Source organism: Zootoca vivipara, chromosome 5, assembly GCF_963506605.1.
Source record: "Zootoca vivipara chromosome 5, rZooViv1.1, whole genome shotgun sequence".
Lineage (NCBI taxonomy): Eukaryota > Metazoa > Chordata > Lepidosauria > Squamata > Lacertidae > Zootoca > Zootoca vivipara.
In genome coordinates, this window is record NC_083280.1 from 96,114,705 (window position 1) to 96,135,353 (window position 20,649).

General features: G+C 40.2%; 1 protein-coding gene across 1 annotated transcript in view; it reads right to left on the reverse strand.

Moving 5' to 3' along the window:
* The window catches only part of ATXN10 (ataxin 10), a 69,946-nt gene that overhangs the window by 24,887 nt on the left and 24,410 nt on the right, over positions 1-20,649 (reverse strand). Inside the window, exons 4-9 of the mRNA XM_035137735.2 lie at positions 17,359-17,455; positions 14,876-15,040; positions 8,342-8,422; positions 4,418-4,565; positions 2,647-2,755; positions 1,201-1,364 (exon numbers count right to left, since the gene is read on the reverse strand). Of these exons, the coding sequence (XP_034993626.2) occupies positions 1,201-1,364; positions 2,647-2,755; positions 4,418-4,565; positions 8,342-8,422; positions 14,876-15,040; positions 17,359-17,455 (764 nt within the window). The remainder of the gene's footprint in view (positions 1-1,200; positions 1,365-2,646; positions 2,756-4,417; positions 4,566-8,341; positions 8,423-14,875; positions 15,041-17,358; positions 17,456-20,649) is intronic.

Genomic DNA, 20,649 nt, shown 5'->3' on the forward strand with positions numbered 1-20,649 from the left:
TTTCTCTGCTTTCCCGGCTGGATGAGGTGCTGCTCGAGAGAAGGAGCTGAGGATTTCCTGTCCCCCTCCTCCCACGGACCCTGTGGACACCCCCTGACAAGAACCTTCCTTGTTTAATTGCTGCAAGTCACAAAGGGAAGAGGACGGGGGTGGGGTGGGCAAAAGGTCTGTGCGCCTCTTTGCTTAATGAACTGATATAGGACAATCTGAAGATTTCTCAAGCATCAACTAGTCAGTGGCTTATAAACCCACCTTTGAACTATGGGGAATTTGAGTCACTAAATTTGAGTCACTAATTTGAGTCACCTGTTCCCAATGGAGACTGAGTTTGCTGACAGATCAAATCTATTTTAAAAGATATGTGATGAATCATCTCCATCCCAATTTGCCTTGGAGAATAAAAAATAAATGGTGGCTGATATTTAGTGCAGAATTAGTTTCTTTAAATCAGTTTCAATGCTTGTTTTCAAAAGTATGAGTTCCTACAGCTCTGAAGCTATGTTTGAAAGTTTGCAGACACTGCCTCGTGAAATCTCAAAAGTCAGCAGGGTGGCACAGTCAGAGCTATTACCCTCCCTATAATAAATAGAAATTTGGTATTTTTAGCATACAGTATGGGGACCCAGGTGGCGCTGTGGTTAAACCACTGAGCCTAGGGCTTGCTGATCAGAAGGTCGGCAGTTCGAATCCCTGTGACGGGGTGAGCTCCCGTTGCTTAGTCCCAGCTCCTGCCAACCTAGCAGTTCGAAAGCACATCAAAGTGCAAGTAGATAAATAGGAACCGCTACAGCGGGAAGGTAAATGGCGTTTCCATGTGCTGCTCTGGTTCTCCAGAAGCAGCTTTGTCATGCTGGCCACATGACCTGGAAGCTATACGCCGGCTCCCTCGGCCAATAATGCGAGATGAGCGCGCAACCCCAGAGTCGGTCACGACTGGACCTAATGGTCAGGGGTCCCCTTACCTTTACCTTTACTATTTTTAGCATATACATGCAGTCCTACATAAAACACTAGGAATAAATGGCAGTGATTTTAAATATTACAACTGACTTAAAGCACCCTTGGAGATTATCAACATTAGGCAGCATACCATATTTATTATTTACTTGAGAATTCTTTGTGAAAAATTTCTATGATATCAATGTCTTTTTGTACTATGAACTGCAAAATGAATTGCTTACATTCTTTAGCTTTTCTTACCTTGTCTTGGTTAGCCTTATTCTTGTAACATAAATTTCCAATCAACCGAATTAGATGTGACTTAAACCCCACAGCTGGATGACAGCTTTGTTCTTGACCAGAATGAGTCACTGTGAATATGTTTGTGCTCTGCTTCCCAGCAAGATGTGTAAGTTGCAAAGTTTCTAAACAGAGAAAATAATTCTGTCTTATTTTTTAATATATATATATATTTATAATGCCCATGATACTTAAGTTCTGTTTTACTTCATAGTTATTAACATATACGGTAATTACAAAAGGAAATCAATCTACATCTTACTGCTATTGAAAGAAACACTACTAAAATCTGCAATGGTTTGTCCCAGAAGTCTCCCCAGGAGGGGAACCAGGCGGTCCTCTTTGCAAGGACAGAGAGCTGAAGGAGCATCTGGGCACAACCCAGGAAGGGGAAAGGTGGCATAGGGAGGTCAGAGGGGTGATATTTGTGTATTTGAGGTATCTGAGAGTATCCTGGGAATCATTCCGAAAAGTAAAAACAGAAAATACATTAGACAAAATATTCCTGTTCAAGATCAGGTTCCTGTATGTGACATTCTAAATCGTGTCCTAAATGCACTGGTTCAATTAAGGCTAGTATAATGAGTCATGTTACTGCAGTTTCCTGAAGTTAGCTAACATTTCAAGCATCAGGTTGAATGTATTTTGCAGCATATTTAAATATGGTGCATAAATACTTTAAAACTTGCTGGCTAAGAATGTGTGGGAACCCTCAACATTAACATATGGTTTCAATGTTCTATGCTATCCTGTGTTTAATTAGTCAGATGGGCTATTTGGGTCAAAATTCATAAAAGTACTTATTGATCTCTAAGCTCACTGGTAAACTCTTTTGCACCAAAAGTAGTAAATATTGCTCAGTATGCAACTTTAGAAATTATTGTTTAGTCCTCTGCTCTGGTACAATAGATAAGGAATCAAATAGAGTCCTTTAATTCATAAGCCTAGTTCACATGTCACATAGAATCAGAGTTAAAAACAGACAACAATTTAATGTGAACCAACTCTAGTGCACACTGCTGAAAAGTTCACAGGAGCATTCAAGTTTCAAGCCTGTTTCACACATTCTGTACAACGTGAAGAACAAAGGCATGCAGAAAGTAGTGTGTGAAAATTGGTTCATATATGTAATTTTTTAAATACAAGATACACAATATCTTGGAATAAACATATATACTGTAGCACCAAAGCTTATCCGTTTTACCTGATAGTTAGCTAATCCTTTAGCAAACCTCTGAATACCTTTTTCATCCAAATATAGATATTGGAAGACATGCTATCAATTTTCTGCTTCCAATTTTCCTATTGGTCACAACTGTCAAGTGTTCCTTATAAAACCTAATATTAAGTAAAATACAAAGCATTACTCTTATTACATTTTTAAAACTGTGTGTGCTTCCTACTTACTGACAGTCACCTCAAGCAAATCAGGGCAAGCCTGCAGACATTCCAGGTGTCCAGAGTCTGATGTCATTTCACAAAGAACATCAACAAGCCGAATCGTGACTAGTGCTTCCTATGAAAAACAGGCAACAGTTTGAAACCTCAGCTTTCACTTTCTTAAGAAGCAAATTTCTAGCACCTATGGCAGCAAATGCCTACTGAAATTGCCAGTACCAAACTTATTTTTTTCTATCTCAAAAGCCTTGTAACATAGTCAAACACAAACCTCCATAAAAATGAGCATACAGTGGTGCCTTGACTCACGAATTTAATCTGTTCCGAAGGCACCTTCGTAGGTCGAAAAATTCGTAAGTCGAAAAGCGCCATTGGAAATGCGATTTCCCATAGGAATGCATTGGAAACGGAAAAATTCATAAGTTGAAAAATCCCTATCTAAAACCGCTGCGGTTTCCTTTCGGATGTCAAGACATTCGTAAGCGCGCGGCCATTTGCCCCATTCATAAGTCGAAAAATTCAGTTGTCGAGTCGTTCGTAAGTCGGGGTACCACTGTATTGGACTACAAATATCCAATCCACCTCAGAATCACAAATCAGGAACAGAAATACTGCTGCAAGGGTGATACTCTAAAAACTAAACACAAACTTGAAATAAAGAAGTATAGAAAGTTTCTAGCTACATTATTTTCAATACAGTATAAGATTGTTCTGCAACATAATTATATTAGTTTGTGGCAAAGTAATTATATTTACATTAAAGTTCAATAAATATTCATTTGAAATAATAAACACAGTATTTGTGATTAGATAGAAAGGGAAATTATTGTCATTTGCATATTATTTATTTAACCTGTTGCTTGGAATTGTCTAACTCCAGCTGGATTGATCTGTACCAACTGTGGCAATTGCAAATCATCATCTGCAGAAAACAGATTACGGGTATATAAAATTTAAGACTAAAAAGCAATAATTGGCTACAGCGGCAGAGCCGTGTTATATTATGGCTTTCCTAAATAAGACAGGAATTGCCCCTGCAACTGAAAATCCAGTCTATAAGATAGAGAAGTGTTAATGTTTGGATAAAGGTCACCATAAATCCAGGATTTTCTAAACTGCATGAACAAACCAGTTAAGAAACAGCAGATCAATCTGTTCCTGGATTATATCCATTTCAGAAGATGGTATGATTGTATATTTTCCTCCTATCCAAATAACTATAAAGAACTAGATTTCAGAAAGAGATATGGTTCTAGCCTTCTCCTTGACATTTTGTTCAAATCAAAAGGCTATTTTCCTTCCCGCAGGGAAGAATTCAAACCAAAGAATCCCCCATTTGTAGCCTAAGGGAGTACAAGTAATTTTCAATGTGATCTAGCCACAAGTATTAGGACGAACTGTATCAGATAATATATCAACTGTGTGGCAATATTACAAGTTATTATAGGGACACGCATATCCAAACATCTCTGATATTTCATGCACTTGATACTACAAACTCAATCACCATGATCTCATAAATTGGCTCATGCACTCTTTGCCCACCCACAGAACATCCCTATTTGTTTCAAGACAGCAGAAAAATCCATGGCTGCAGGTGACATTTGTTTTTTAAATGTCTGCTTTCCTATCAATAATGTCTTACAGGACATGTACGGAGTAACTGTCTGTAGTGAGCTGAACTGGTAAATGCAAATGAGAGCCACGGAGCTCTAGATCAGATCAGATCAGATTTCATCAGGTTTACAACATCAGATAAAAATATACTTCAAAATCTTACCTCATCATCATCATTTGCTGCAGAAGCCAGTATGAGCACAGCTTGACATTTCTCCTTGAAACAATGTACAAGAAAATTGGCTGTTTCTGCACTGATAACTGTATTGGTTTCACCAATTTCTGACTGTATTAATTCTAAAAATGAAGCCCTAGAATAAAAATGCAAGCCTTGCTTATTTACATTGAAGAATACCAAATGGAGGGCACAATCAATATATTTAAATTAGACCACAGTTGCTAGGCCACCAGAGACCTCCTGATGCCTCTTGGCAGTCTCTGACCAAAGAAATTCCAATCTACACCTTAAGTATGATTTTTACTTACCTAGTTATAAAAATATTTATATACCGCTACTCATTTTTCAAAAAAAATCAGAGTGGTTTACAACAATTAGTTGTAATATTTTGCTCAGTTTATCCTTCAATCTAATCCAGATGTGTGATATATTTCTTTTATTAAATTCAGGAAATGGCCCATTTTTCTTTCTTTCTTGTTTAAGACTACAACTCCCATAATCCTTGACCACTGGAGATGCTGGCTGGGGCAGATGAAAGTTGTATTCCAAAACAGGGCACCAGGCTGGAGTAGGCTGCTCCAGTAGAATGAGCTGACAATTTTTGTCAGTATTGAACAAGTATTATGCTGGCCACTAGCAAAAGATCAACTATCAGGTATCTTTGGTACATTCATTATACAATTTAGAACCATTGTTAGTATGTCAATTGGCAAACTTATCCTTATAACTTGAGTCCAATCATTTTGAACTGTGGGACATCTTCATAACATGTAAGTCTGCATCCACCATTCCACATTTCCAGCATCCAAACATATCTATTCCATATATCAATTCTTTGATGTGTTACATATTATCTAGAGTATCTTAAATTATGTCTCTTTCAATGATGTACTGGGAGAAAAATGCTTTTTGGCTCCTAAATTTGAATTCTTTCAAATTTGGAGGTATCCGCCGCTCGAAATGCTGTCAGCTCGAAGCTTCGCACTGCAGAGGTAGCTAGTCTACTCAAGGCACCCTCGTCTCTACTTCACCCGCTCTCGGGGCTCTTAAAAAGAGCTTGCTGGGAGGCGAAGGAGTCATTTTGGGGCTCAGCTGAGTCTCCACGACCCCAGAAAGCTCAATCTGGGGTTCTTCTGGGGGGGGGCGTCGCTCTCATGGCTCCCCCCCTCCTCCGCAGCGCCAGGAACATCAGAGCTCGAGGTTTCCTCGCCGCTCAGCAATGGCGGTAGACCGGAAGTTGTTGTTGTTGTTATTCGTGTGCATGAACACTTCTTCAGATAACCTCTTGGGAGTCATGGTGGATGGCTTAATGAAAATGTTGACCCAGTGTGTGGCAGCCGTGAAAAAGACAAGCTCCACGTTGGGAACCATTAGGAATTGGAATGAAAATAAAACTGTCAATACCATAATGCTGTTACACAAATCTATAGTGTGACTGCACTTGGAATAGCGTGTCTCAAAAAGTTTATTGTAGAGATGGGACAGGTTCAGAAAAAGGCAACAAAAATGGGGCTAGAACAACTCCCCAACAAGGAAAAGTTAGAATAATTTGAAGCTTTTTTGTTTATAAAAGAGGCACGTTAGATGTCTGCTAAAAACATTACTGCTTAGGCAAGCTAGATACTTAGAAAGTTGATGTGAATTTTAACCTGTTTTAGTATTTTAAATTTTTTTGTTTTTTTAAGGTAAACAATTGAATCTTTTTCTTGATTTCAGTGTTGTTGTTGTTTTGTAAACCAATCTGAGTGGGGTTTTTTTTGCAATCAAGCTATGTGTAAATGTTATGTAAAAATGAATGTACAAAATTATATGTGGTGTTCAGAAGCAGAATTTTCTCTATTTCTCATTGTATTAAAACGCAATAAAGATGAATGTAGGAATGTAGGCAAAAGGAAATACTTCTTGACACTGTGTATACTATGGAATTTGTTATCACAAGATGTAGTGATGGCCACCAACTTGGATGGCTTTAAAAGGGCTTTATAAAAATTAACTGAAGTTAAGGCTATCAATGGCTACTAGCTTCCAGTTTCAGAGGTGAGATGCCTCTGAATACCATTTGCTGGAAACTACAATTGTGGAGACTGCAATTGCACTCAGGCCCTCCTTGCAGATTTCCCATCGGCACCTGGTAGGCCACTGCAAGAACGGAATGTTGCACTGGATATGCCTGCGGTCGGATCCAGTGGGACTACTCTGCTTACGTAAAGTGTTTGAAATATACAATCTACTGTACTAAAAATTCATCTATTTGGATTTCCCTGTCAAGGTCAAGTTGTGTTCCCAATACCTAATCTGTCTCCTTTTACCCATAGGAGCCAGCAACCCTAAGCAGCCCTGAAATGTCTCCCCTTTTGTCTCTAAATGAGACAATGAGTCTCCTATGGTCTAGTCACATTTTGGGTCAGCTGATAGCAGGCTTCCTCAACCTCGGCCCTCCAGATGTTTTGAGACTACAATTCCCATCATCCCTGACCACTGGTCCTGCTAGCTAGGGATCATGGGAGTTGTAGGCCAAAAACATCAGGAGGGCCAAGGCTGAGGAAGCCTGGCTAATATAATGTTACCAGATTTTTTTCAATGAATCCGGGGACACTTTTCAACTTCAGTAGGAATGATAGGATTTTATCAGGGGACTGATTTGTAAATCCGGGGACTGTCCCCGGGAAACGGGAACGTCTGGTAACCTTAGGCTAATAGCCATCAGTAAATCAGTAAATTTTATTGATACTAACCCCACTTCGCTAGCTAGTTCTGGTCTCAAACACAATCTACAGAATATGTTCCAATATTGCATAGAACTAGAATATTTTTTAATGACTTCTATAACAAGTTTGTATACTTCAGGGTAAGATATACTTTTACCACTATTCTAAATCTTATTTCCTTTTGTTTTCTTCCATTATTTTGCATGTATAAATTGTTTTCTCGCCTTAATATGGATAAACACTAAAGTAAGTTATTCAAGTGTGTGGACGACAACTCCCAACCTCCCACACAGGTCATTGTTGATAAAGTGACTTCATGACAATGGAATAATTTCTATTGTTGTTGGCAAATTTGCAACATGTAGAGAAAACAAATTTTGTTTCCTTAAAATGTCTGTGCTGCCCTTCAGTTGAACTATATATAGCGCAACTTACACAACACCCAATATAACAATATAATATAAATATTTTTCAAAATATGTAACATAATAATATGCAGCAATAAAATCATCAACTATTAAAAGCCTGGTGCTAGCAGTAGTTTTTCTCATATATACCCAGGCTTAAACAGATAGAAGTTCAACTAACAATATAGATGTGTTAAAAATATGTACAGTATATTGTAGATTCTGAGCTCACTTTATATAATGTGCAACTTCTACCCTACCCATTTCCCTTTTGAAGAGTAGCACACTTGCTCTTTTCCATACACAGAATTTATGTGCATGTTTGTGTAGATTGAGATATAAAAGAACACAGATGGCACAAATGTATTGTCACATTCATTGTGCACTTCCTTTGCAAGGTAGTGAAGCATAGCTAAAGTTATTTGTTGCAAATATGTTTTCTTCATACAGCTATTAAATGGCTGTATAAGTTGAGCCATAAAATACAACAGGGTGCGGTGCACTTATGAAATCAATGCATAAGCATGAAATCTTGTCTTCATTTTCTCTTTCTGTGTGTGCATTTCTTACAGAGTAAGGGCGCCAACCTGGATTCTGCAACCCCTATCTAAATCCCTGCCAGTTGTGGCTAAATTGTAATGTTAACCAACCAATTTAAAACCATTACTGACATAGAAACATGTATTTAGAGATTCGGTGCCAACTATGAAACCACACTTTTTTTCAAATCATGTGAACAGGATACTCTATATGGAATGCTAAATGCTGAAACCCACATTGGTTTTTGGGGTTACCTTTCTTGATTGCTCAGTTTGGCATACATGGCTTTGACCAACTTGGGGCACTTCAGCAAATGGTTGGTAACAATCAAGAACCTGAAAGAGGAGGAAAAACAATAGGACAAACGGTGGTTGGTAAACTGCAAAACATAGCTACTTTGCACTGTGCAAAGTTAGTTCACACTGGCATTTTATAATAGTTGGTCACTAATCAAGTTACATTTCTATCAGTACCTGCTAAACTATATAAGAAGTAAAAAACAAAACAAATTTAACTATTTTTTTCTTTGCAGCCGTGGACATGTGGAGTGCCAGATTTACGTATAGGCTAAACAAGCTATAGCTTAAGGCCCCACTCTCTTGGGGCTCCCAAAAAAATTTAAAGGAAAAAAAACTAGATGTACATTTCCAAAATATAAGATAAATTCAACAATTACTTTGATAAAAGACATATTTTGTTATGTGCAAATGGCTTTAGATACCTATTAGGTCCATAAATTACCATATAGCATATATTCAACACACAAAAAAAGTGAAAATTTGTTGTTGATGAAGGACAGTTGGACATATAGCTTATGTACTCGTCAAACCTAAATCCAGCCCTGGACATGTGTCACAGGCAATCTCCTTAGAAATTCTAGCCTATAAATATATTTGCTAATTGCTACTGCAATACCTAACCTCCTAAATTCAGAAGGACCATGTGCGCAGCCTGGGACTCATTTTAGACTCGTAGCTGTCCATAAAGGCATAGGTCAATTCATCTGGCTAAGACCCTATCTGCTTGCAGACTGTCTCACCAGAGTGGTACATGTTTGGTTAGCTCCCGCTTGGACTATTGCAATGCGCTCTATATGAGGCTACCTTTGAAGGTGACTCAGAAACTACAACTAATCCAGAACTGGTGACTGTGAGTGGCCGCCGGGACTAAAGGATATTCACTGGCCCCCAGGACATTTTCAAGCACAATTCAAAGTGTTGGTGCTGACCTTTAAACCCCTTAATGGCCTTGGCCCAGTATATCTGAAGGAGGGTCTCTACCCCCACCATTCAGCCGGGACACTGAGGTCCACCTCTGAGGGTCTTCCGGTAGTTCCCTCACTGCGAGAAATGAAGTTACAAGGAACCAGGCAGAGGGCCTTCTCGGTAGTGGCGCCCACCCTGTTGAATGCACTCCCATCAAATGTCAAGGAGAGAAAGAACTACACAACTTTTAGAAGATATCTGAAGGCAGCACTGTATTGGGACGTTTTTAATGTTTGATGTTTTATTTTGTTTTTATATGTGCTGGAAGCCACCCAGAGTGGCTGGGGAAACCCAGCCTGATGGGCAGGGTATAAAATCTTCTTCTTCTTCTTCTTCTTCTTCTTCTTCTTCTTCTTCTTCTTCACCAGCTTAGGGTGGGTGGGTGCCACAGCAGAGGCACAACTTCATCCAGTCAGGTGGAAGCTATCACCAGCAGTATAGAGCAGAAGGTCCTGAAACAGGGCATACCCAGGTGGAATAGGTTGCCAAAAGCTTTGGTTCCGTCAGATCCAAAACACCATGCATTCCACCAAGTGGCCCAATCCTCAGACCCCTCAAGTATGCTAGCTTAGTGGTAGCATTGCAAAATATAACAAATGCTGCCCCCCCCCCTGCTTTCTGTCCTGGCTGGCAACACTTCAGAAGTGGGCCCATTGCGCCTCTGTTCCTTGACCCCAGTTTAAAAAGATTAAATAGTAAATGGTATTTTTTTAAAAAAGAAAAACAAATAAATGAATTGGATATTGTTCAGGCAGACTTAAACATAATATAAAGTAAATGGGAGAAACAAGAATACAATCATTTGTAAATGTCCAGAAGACAATAGGTTAAACATGCTAAATAGATAACTCAATTATGATACTAAATTTCATATGCATACAAATAGTTGGATTAAATTCCCTGTCCCATGCAAGCCAGGACATCTTTGATAACAGAAGTAGGCAAATTCCTCTATAGATTTTCCTAAACTATAAAAATGGAGATTCCCAATCTAATGTTCTTTGCACATGCACTCCTGCATTATGAGGAGTGTTGTAAAAACATTTGAAACCTTCAGGATTCAGTCTTGGACAAAGATGGAAAAAACAATCATAATTTTTTTAGCTGTTGTGTTGACTGTGAATTTCAGGTGACCAGGTAACTAACTAGGCACTTGTTTTTTGAGACAGTTAGAACACTAAGGGTGCAATCCTATATATGGTATATTTACATGAGCATGAGCTCCATTCAAGCCATGTGCTAGGATTTTGCTATAAACAGAAGGGAAGATTTGCCAGATTATAGGATTATTTCATCTCAAACCAAAACAGTTGCATTTCCTTAAGAAGCAAAATTACACCCTATTCCATTTACAAATAATAAATCTGACTGATTAAGAAGGGGGTTGGAAAACAAACAGAATCACAACCAAGTTACACATTAAATGCAAAATGGGGATTCAGCCAAAAATGTCATCACCCTATGCAATGCCACTATTGCATTCTGAGTTTTAGCAGTATGCAAAGTATGTCACTTGACACTCAAAACAGCCATATCCACTTGTAGCCCCACCCACAAAGGTATTGTGTTTATATTATGCAATGTGGCCCAGCTTCAATGCTGAGAATAGGACCATTAGATGTGCTCTGCCCAGCTTCGGCACAAAAATCATTTCCACATGGTGTTTGTGATTATATTAGTCACAATTCCCATTCAAAAGTCAAATATAGTCATGTCTTTGAGAGAAAACTATTAAAAGAGTTCTTGTAGAATACCAGCATTGCTTCTACAGATGTCAAGTATCTGCTGCAACACTACAATTAAAGAACATTTTTTCCAGTGAGAAATAGCTATCAAACCCTCACTTGCACTTGGAACTTGTAACATGAGGAAACTCCAACTTTCCAGGAATTAAAAACAAATTTGGTCTTTTGGAGAGCACACAATTTTATAGGGGAAAAACTATCCCAAAGTTAGAAAGGAAGGATTTTCAACCCATAAGAGGGCTGAAAAATATTTTTTACACACAGCTAGAGAATACTTTACACATTATAGCATAATGATTATACAATTTCATGATTCCCTTTTCAAACTCTTCCTCACAGCTTCTGGTCTCAACTACTGGCTTTCCATTCATAGCTCCACAAGCTTGAAGTACCTATGAAGTGGGGAAGGATAGGATAGGATAGGATAGGATAGGATAGGATAGGATAGGATAGAATAGAAATTTATTTGCCAAGTACTTACATACTTGGAATTTGCTTTGGCTAATTTTACAATGTAAACGTACTTTATACAAAATATCTGTTAAATATCTGTGTGAGGATCGGAGTGTGCAGAACACTATTTCAAGCAAAGAGGAGCCACTCCAACTGCGCCTGGAGCTTTTGTCTTCTGTCCCTGTAGTGACTTCAGAACAGGTTGAGGTGGTTGTTGGTGGCTCTGGCGCCATGTGAATTGCTCTAGTTGATAATAACCCTATTTCCTGGTCTTTAAACTTGTAGAAGTGATGTACAGAATCAGCTATATTCATATATGCTTATTCCAGTTAAGAACAAATACTAAGCAGGGCACAATTTAGTTTCTTCTCCCCTATTATCCTTTCCTCCACTACAACTATATCAATAGATAAACATGGTTCCTCCCCAAAGAATTCTGCTTTTTTCTGGACTTCACATGTCTAGCTACAAACACACTTGGAATAAAGTTATTGTTTCCTCACCTCAAAGGGGACATTTCAAAACTGGGGAAAATGCAGAAAAAGTCAACCAAAATGATCAAGGTGGTGGAACCACTTGCCTATGAGGAAAGGTAACAGTATTTGGGGCCTACCAGTTTAGAGAGAAGTAAGAGAGTAAGAAGAGATATGATAGAAATTATGCATGGTGTGGAGAAACCAGACCAAGAAAACTTTTCTCCCACTCTTAAAATACTAGAATTTGGGGAGATTCAATGAAACAGAATGTTGGAAGATTCAAAATGGGGAAAGGGAAGCACTTTTTCACACACTGTGTACTTATACTATGGAATTTGCCATCACAAAATGTAGTGATGACCACCAACCAGGATGGCTTTAAAGGGGGTTAGACAGATTCATGGAGGTTAAGGCTATCAATGGTTACCAGCTACGATGGTTGTGTATTACTTCCAATATTAGAGGTGAGATGCCTCTGACTACCATTGCTGGGAATCACGAGTGGGGAAAGTGCTATTGCACTCAGGCTTCCCATCTACTACTAGCTATGAGGATTAGGACCTCCATTGTCAGAGCCAGTATGCCTCTGAAGACTGCTTAGTGGGGAACACAAGGGAGGATACTCCTGTCCTGCGTATAGGCAGAGTGCAGGCATCTGCTTGGCCCCCGTGAGACCAGGATGTTGGACTAGGTGCTTGATGCCCAGGAGGGAATGCTTGTTCTAAAATTATCTAAAGAAATTATCTTAAAAAATGCTTTTTCTTCAATCAGTAATTTTAATATGACAAATGTAGCTGATTGAAGCTCATTGACTAACTCTTCCTTAATGGAGCACCAGTCCTAAATCTAGTCTGTAATTGAATATCCATAGTTTTTCTAAATTAGCTTTTGGAATATATACTGGAATTGGTTAGGATAAATTATAATGCATCTTTGAAGCACTTTTCCCTATCCCAGATATACAGTATGTGTTTGCAGGTTCAATGTTTAAAATAGATAACATATGGTGTCCTTTCTTTTCCCTTTTACAGGCAGTAGCTTTCAAAAGACACAAGGCTCTTCTCTGCTGTTGATTAGAGCAAACCAAAATAGAAAAAAATTATCTGACTTCTTGAAGACTTTTAATTTTTCCAGTGCCTAAGGCATGACTTTTCATCTGCTTGCGTGTAAAGAAGTGTTTTTATATATATATATTGGAGGGGGAAGGAAGAAATGCAACTCAGAGAAGCAGTTGGATCAGTTTACACTGCAGTTCATGACATTCCCATCTTATTTCTGCTATCTCCTCTCCCTCTACCCAAGAAAACATATGAGTAGATAACCACAGTAATGATTACAGGAATGGGATAATAAACAGGGTAGAAGAAGACGGATACATATATATATACACAGACTATGTATCTATGATTTGGCACAACATGTATTGCACAGAACTCACACTCTCAGTCAGCAATGCAATACATCCCCACAAGATCCTTGCTCTATTTTTTTTATTATGATGATAGCCTATGCTAATCATTACAATATAAGGATTAGAGAAGCTGCCTTATAATTAATCACCCATTGGTATATTTAGCACAATACTATCCCCTTTACTAGGACGCGGGTGGCAATGTGGATTAAACCACAGAGCCTAGGGCTTGTCCATCAGAAGGCCGCCGGTTCGAATCCCTGCGACAGGGTGAGCTCCCGTTTCTCGGTCCCTGCTCCTGCCCACCTAGCAGTTTGAAAGCACATCAAAGTGCAAGTAAATAAATAGGTACTGCTCCAGCGGGAAGGTAAACGGCGTTGTCCGTTCCGCTTGTCCACCAGGTTTCTCTTACACACAGCAACCCAGGCCTTGTGGGCAGGGAGGGGGGGTTGCAGTGATTTTTAGGAAGTCATTAGTTTGCACCAGGCGTCCTATTGGGAAGACCCAGTTCTCTGAGTGCATGTTCTGGAAGTTGGGCAATAGGGGCAGTACAGGATTCCTTCTGGTGTACCGACCTCCCCGCTGCACCAAGGATTCCCTGCCCGAGCTGCTTCAGGTCGTGGCGGATGTTCTCCTGGACACACCTAGTTTGGTTGTCCTGGGGGACTTTAACATCCATGCTGACACGACCTTACAAGGGGCTGCTCGGGACTTCATGGAAAGCATGGCCTCCATGGGGCTGTCCCTGAATAGGTCTGGCCCAACTCATAGCCGCAGAAATGCCTTGGACCTGGTGTTTACCTCTATGGATGTTTGTGATCTGACACTATGTAAAAGTGAAACTAAAGAAGTGCCATGATCAGATCACTACCTGGTGCAACTGGACTTCTCCTCGACCCTTCCCCTCTGCAGGGAGGTGGGACTGATTCAGATGCCCCCCCCCCCCACTTAATGGATCCAAATAGTTTCCAGAGAGTGGTAGGGGATGCTTTATCCCATGTTGATGGCCTTTCAGCCGATTCCCTGGTGGCCCATTGGAATGTGGAGTTAACCAGGGCTATTGACTGTCTGGCTCTGACTTTGGTGTCATCTGCAAACTTGCTCAGGATGCCCTCAAGCCCATCATCCAAGTCATTAATAAAGATGTTGAATATGACTGGGCCCAAGACAGAACCCTGTGGCACCCCACTAGTCACTACTCTCCAGGATGAGAAGGAGCCATTGATGAGCACCCTTTGGGTTCGGTCAGTAAGCCAGTTACAAATCCACTGAATGGTAGCATTGTCTAGCCCGCATTTTACCAGCTTCTTTACAAGAATATCATGGGGCACCTTGTCAAAGGCCTTGCTGAAATCAAGATAGGCTATATCCACAGCATTCCTTTCATCTACCAGGCTTGTAACTCTGTCAAAAAATGAGATCAGATTAGTATACATACGCCCATTCCGATTCCGGGTACTTTCTGGAAGCCCGCAGAACAGCAAGGGCAACGTTCAAGTTGTTTTCTTCCTGTAGTTCTCTTGTCCTCTCAGGGTTAAGACAAGTGAAAAGAACCATACAGCAATAGGCAACCATTTTCTCATCTTGATGATTCAAGCAATTCCTCAAAAACAAAACAAAAAAGCAGGAATATTTATTGTTCTGGATAGTTTAGCCAATGTGTCATGCGCCCAACTCTTCAAACGGTGCTGGGTATTTATTGAATCTAAGAATGTTGGAAGGGACTTTGGGGGTTATTTTATTTTAATGCGATATCCCCAATTAATCCCTCAATGTGTAATGCATAAAATAATAATAATAATAATAATAATAATAATAATAATAATAATAATAATATACCATCTGAATACCACTGGGTGGTTCACAACATAAAAATACAAAATAAGAACACAAAATACTTAAAACAAAAACAAACCAATAACTCCCGCTCCCACAAACACATTAAAAAAGCCATAGAATGTAAATCAGCCAAAGGCCTGTTTATACAGAAGTGTTTTCACCTACACATCCATCCATCCAAAAATTTACCTGGAACTAGAAAGGTTGGGATTGGTTCTTGTCTGGTTATGCTAATTGCTACTGAAGCAAGCAAGCACTGAAGCTGTATTATTGTTTCATCCTTTTAATACCAGTTGCTTTGACACTCTTTGGAAACAGAGAGGGAATTCATACAAAGTTAAGCGCATATGTTTATATGAATGGAATGGTAACTAGAAATGCTTAAATTGTGATGCTGTGTACAGTGTTTTTTACTTCATTGTTTGCTACCTTGCCCTTACAGTTTTGGGAAGCAGGTTAGAGGTAAAACTTCTTTATGGCCAAGTAGAGATTTTTAAATGGAGATTTTTCTATTTAAATCCCCCCAAACTCTGTCAAACTTTGTTCAAAAACTTTGTTGCCTCATGACAATGTTGCAATGGGCAATTTAAAAAGTAGTTTGCAAATTCTAAACAGTGTAATACAAAGTCATTAGCTTTTCATTGAGAAAGGAGTTTAAGGTTTCAAATACTACTACACATTTCTGAAACAATTTATTTGAATTTAGCGATTCCTCTTAGAGGTTGTTACAGGTAGGTAGCCATGTTGGTCTGACGTAATCAAAACAAAAAATAAAAAAAAATCCTTCCAGTAGCACCTTAGAGACCAACTAAGTTTGTCATAGGGACCCAGGTGGCGCTGTGGTTAAACCACTGAGCCTAGGGCTTGCTGATCAGAAGGTCGGCGGTTCGAATCCCTGCAATGGGGTGAGCTCCCGTTGCTTGGTCCCAGCTCCTGCCAACCTAGCAGTTCGAAAACATGTCAAAATGCAAGTAGATAAATAGGAACCGCTACAGCGGGAAGGTAAACGGCGTTTCCATGTGCTGCTCTGGTTTGCCAGAAGCGGCTTTGTCATGCTGGCCACATGACCTGGAAGCTATACGCCGGCTCCCTTGGCCAATAATGCGAGATGAGCGCGCAACCCCAGAGTCGGTCACGACTGGACCTAATGGTCAGGGGTCCCTTTACCTTTACCTTAAGTTTGTCATAGGTATGAGCTTTCGTGTGCATGCACACTTCTTCAGATACAACGTGCATGCACACGAAAGCTCATACCTATGACAAACTTAGTTGGTCTCTAAGGTGCTACTGGAAGGAATTTTTTTTTGTTTCCTCTTAGTAGTGACGTTAGACTAAAAAGTTGAGTTGCAACATTTATTTGATACAGTGTAATTAACTAAAAGTAGGCCCCAAATTAATATCAGGCAGCAATTTTTTAAAAATATAACTATTTTAATACCATAACTGACAAAAAATGAGTTGGCCAGTACAATATTAATATAGCCATTTATTCTTCTCTCACATGCAAGAGGAAATGTTTTATCTAAAATGGTGCCTACAGGAATATGTAAATCATCTAAGAACATGGAAAGTTATTCATATACTGAGTTATTCATATGCAATTCATATCCAAATTTATGCAGCTTTAATCAACAATTAATCAACTGACCAGGTTTTCTTGAAATCCATAGCAGTCCTATTAAAACCTAGCTGTAAAGAATTTCAAGTTCCTGTTCTAAATTCATAACTCAAATTTTTTTATGTAAACTGTGATATTTTAGTCAAGATAAACTTGTACTTAGGCAAGCATTAATGAATTAAAACCCATTGTACCTACCTGCATATGATTTAGCACAAAACGATAAGCATATTAAGCATACTGGTAATCTTGCAGTCTATGTCAAAAACCAACCCAATCTATGGTCAAATTTAGAACAAGTCCCCCCCCCCCCAGTTAACCTGATTCCTGTGATTAGCATACACAAATAAAGTACTGCTCGCTCATTCCGCAAAAATACATTTTAGGGATGGTAAATAAGGCACCTTAAAATTAAAATACAAGCATATAATATTTCATTTGTTGATTATTGTAAAGATGCTTACAAGAAAAGTGAAGGGAAAGCAAGAGTCCAAATCCTGTGCTGAGAATCTTTGTTTCCAGTTGCAATGTTTCCAAGAAACTGGAGGCTACAGCGAAAAGCTGAAGGGGAAAAGAAACATTTACTTGCCCAGTCAAAGCTTTCCAAAGAAATCTACAATAATCTAGTCCAGCAGCATATTGAAAGCAGATTCCACCTAAACATTAGGAAGAACTTCCTGACAGTAAGAGCTGTTCGGCAGTGGAATTTGCTACCAAGGAGTGTGGTGGAGTCTCCTTCTTTGGAGGTCTTTAAGCAGAGGCTTGACAGGCATATGTCAAGAATGCTTTGATGGTGTTTCCTGCTTGGCAGGGGGTTGGACTGAATGGCCCTTGTGGTCTCTTCCAACTCTATGATTCTATGATTCTAGTGTTGCAGAGCTATGCACATGTGGTTGGAACTAATTGCAATTTAAATCTAGGGGACTTACTCTGAGGAAACATGTATAGGATCAACGATGCTAAACATCTTCACAATCTATAAGCTTGCTATTCACAAATTACTAGATCTCCACCTATTTAGAATAATTTCTAGAGTGGTAACTATGTTAGTCTGTTACAGCAAAGTCTTCTGGCACCTGAAAGACTATAAAGTGGTCATTTTATAAGCTTTAATGGACTCAAGTCCACCTAATCAGATGCATGGAATGTTATCTGAAGGAGGCAGGCACATGGCTATCAAGTTAGAGAGAGAGAAATATTCTCTCTCTAACAGTGATATCAGGACCCAGGTGGCGCTGTGGTTAAACCACTGAGCCTAGGGCTTGCCGATCAGAAGGTCGGCGGTTCGAATCCCTGTGACGGGGTGAGCTCCCGTTGCTTGGTCCCAGCTCCTGCCAACCTAGCAGTTCGAAAGCACATCAAAATCCAAGTAGATAAATAGGAACCGCTACAGCGGGAAGGTAAACGGCGTTTCCATGTGCTGCTCTGGTTTGCCAGAAGTGGCTTTGTCATGCTGGCCACATGACCCTCGGCCAATAAAGCGAGATGAGCGCGCAACCCCAGAGTCGGTCACGACTGGACCTAATGGTCAGGGGTCCCTTTACCTTTACCTTTAACAGTGATATCACAGGGACATGAAATGCAAGAACACAGACTTATAATTCTTACATCTTAAATGGGAAAGGAGTGGATTCCCTGCCAGGTGAACATACCTCTGGGGGGTGAAGGACAAGCAGCATCTGGGTGCCTTGCAGCTGCAAAATGGCCTTCCCTTCCCAGTGCTGCTTGGTCCCCCTGCTTCTCACCTCTCCCTCCCTCCCTTTTTTGCAGCTCTGCTACAGACAGACAGCCTGATGGCAGGGATGAAAGCCTTCCACACCTGCAGCAGGATGTCCCCACTGCCTCATTCAAAGGGCCATGAACCCTCCGTCATGGTGCTGGGAGATGGCAGTGCAGCTACGGGCAATAGCAACATCCACCCAGGCTTTGCTGCCAATCATCTTAAGTTTTTCAAACCCAGGGCCTATGTTCATCAACAGCCTGAAACATGGGGGCGACTTTTAAATGTATCTCTTACAAGATGGCCTTTTTCCAATCTGGTTTCCCATGCTCTCTCTTTTGCCTACTCTTCACTCTCCAGTCTTCTCCTTCCTCCCTAAAAGAGAAAAAAGCCACCCAAAAGAAAAATAGTGGCGGTCTACAATCCACCTTCAATGGGTATGTGACCCAGGCTGTGGGTCTCAACACACTAACTAGACGAATGCTATAGGACAGTGGTGGCAAACCTTTTAGAGACCCAAACTGCAACCCATAACCCACTTATTTATCGCAAAATGCCAACATGGCAATTTCACCCGTATATTTTTCTGTGTGTTTCACATTTCTTCTTTATGACAGCTGTTGTAATAAATAATTTCCTTCATGAAAGTTATTGCATTACATTCTTCATTAAACTATCTTTGATAATTGATACATAATTTTATGGAATAAGTCAGTCCTTTTTTTCTCCATTCAGTTCCTTTCTTTCTTAAGCCACACACACCCCTTCTATTTACTCATTTATTGAATTTGCATACCGCCCTTCATGTGCACATCTCAGGGCAGTTCGCAGCATAAAAATACGAGATAAAAAAACAAAACAAAATACATAATGAAAACTAGAACAAACCAATATCCCTCCTCCCTTCCAATACTTATTCCATATGTAAACATATACATTCACAAGATAAAAGGATAAACACAAACCACATGACTAGAAAAGGGTCACCCTTCTGCCTGCCAACAATTAAGCACCTGTTTATTGCAAAATGCAACCTGCACAAGTGTGTTTACATGCACCCCTATCAGTCCCAAAGGAAGTCGGCTGGCTAAAGTCCTGTTGATCCACCCCTCAGATACTCTTTATAATGGGAAACAACCCTCCAGAGAGGACACCCATCCCTCACACCCCAGCGTTGCCCACCAGTTGCTCTTAATGCCCTCGCCTACACCTCGACCCCTTTGAGTCCCTGCCCGGCTTCAAATTCCCACACCAGATCACCTCCCGTCTTGGATCATTATTATTATTTTGGCACTCAAGTTGCCTCCCTTTGTCAGGGGAGGCTGCCGCTTCCACGGCGGCGACACCCCCCTCTCCTTACCCTAACCCTAACCCAGCCCTCCTCTCCTCCTCACTCTTCCCCTACCCCCCCCCGGCACAAAGCTACGGTACTAGGGCTGCAGGCTTTGGACGCGTGCGTGAGCCCTCCTCCTCCCACCTCCAGTACGGTGGGGCGACTGCGTGCGTGCCCACAGAGAGGGCTCTGAGTGCTGGCTCTGGCACACATGCCATAGGTTTGCCACCACTGCTATAGGATAATGAAGGCAATCACAAGACTTCCCCACTGCAACTGGGAGGGAAGGAGAACTTTGCAGAGAGGGGTGAAAAGGGGTTCAAAAATAAAATAAAATAAAAATAGAGCTTTGTTACCTATATGGTCCTCTATACTGAATAAAGCTGATGCATAAACAACTCCATTTTAATTTTTAGCATGACAAAGGGGGAGGATTAATTGGCACTGCAGAATGAATTCAACTGTTATACTTCAAAACAATCTAACATTTCAGCATGCCCCTGAGATCCACAGCATTTCTAGCTACAGGCACGCTAGGGGAAAAGAAAAAAAAAGACAATACCTGAATATAAGCCACTCCCTTCAAATTCCGCAGGCACTCACACCCATTCCCTTTTACCGTATGTCTGCTTCAGCAGCGATATTGTAAAAGCCAATTTTTGAACAGTAATGAAAATGCATCAAGTATGCTAGTAATGCAAG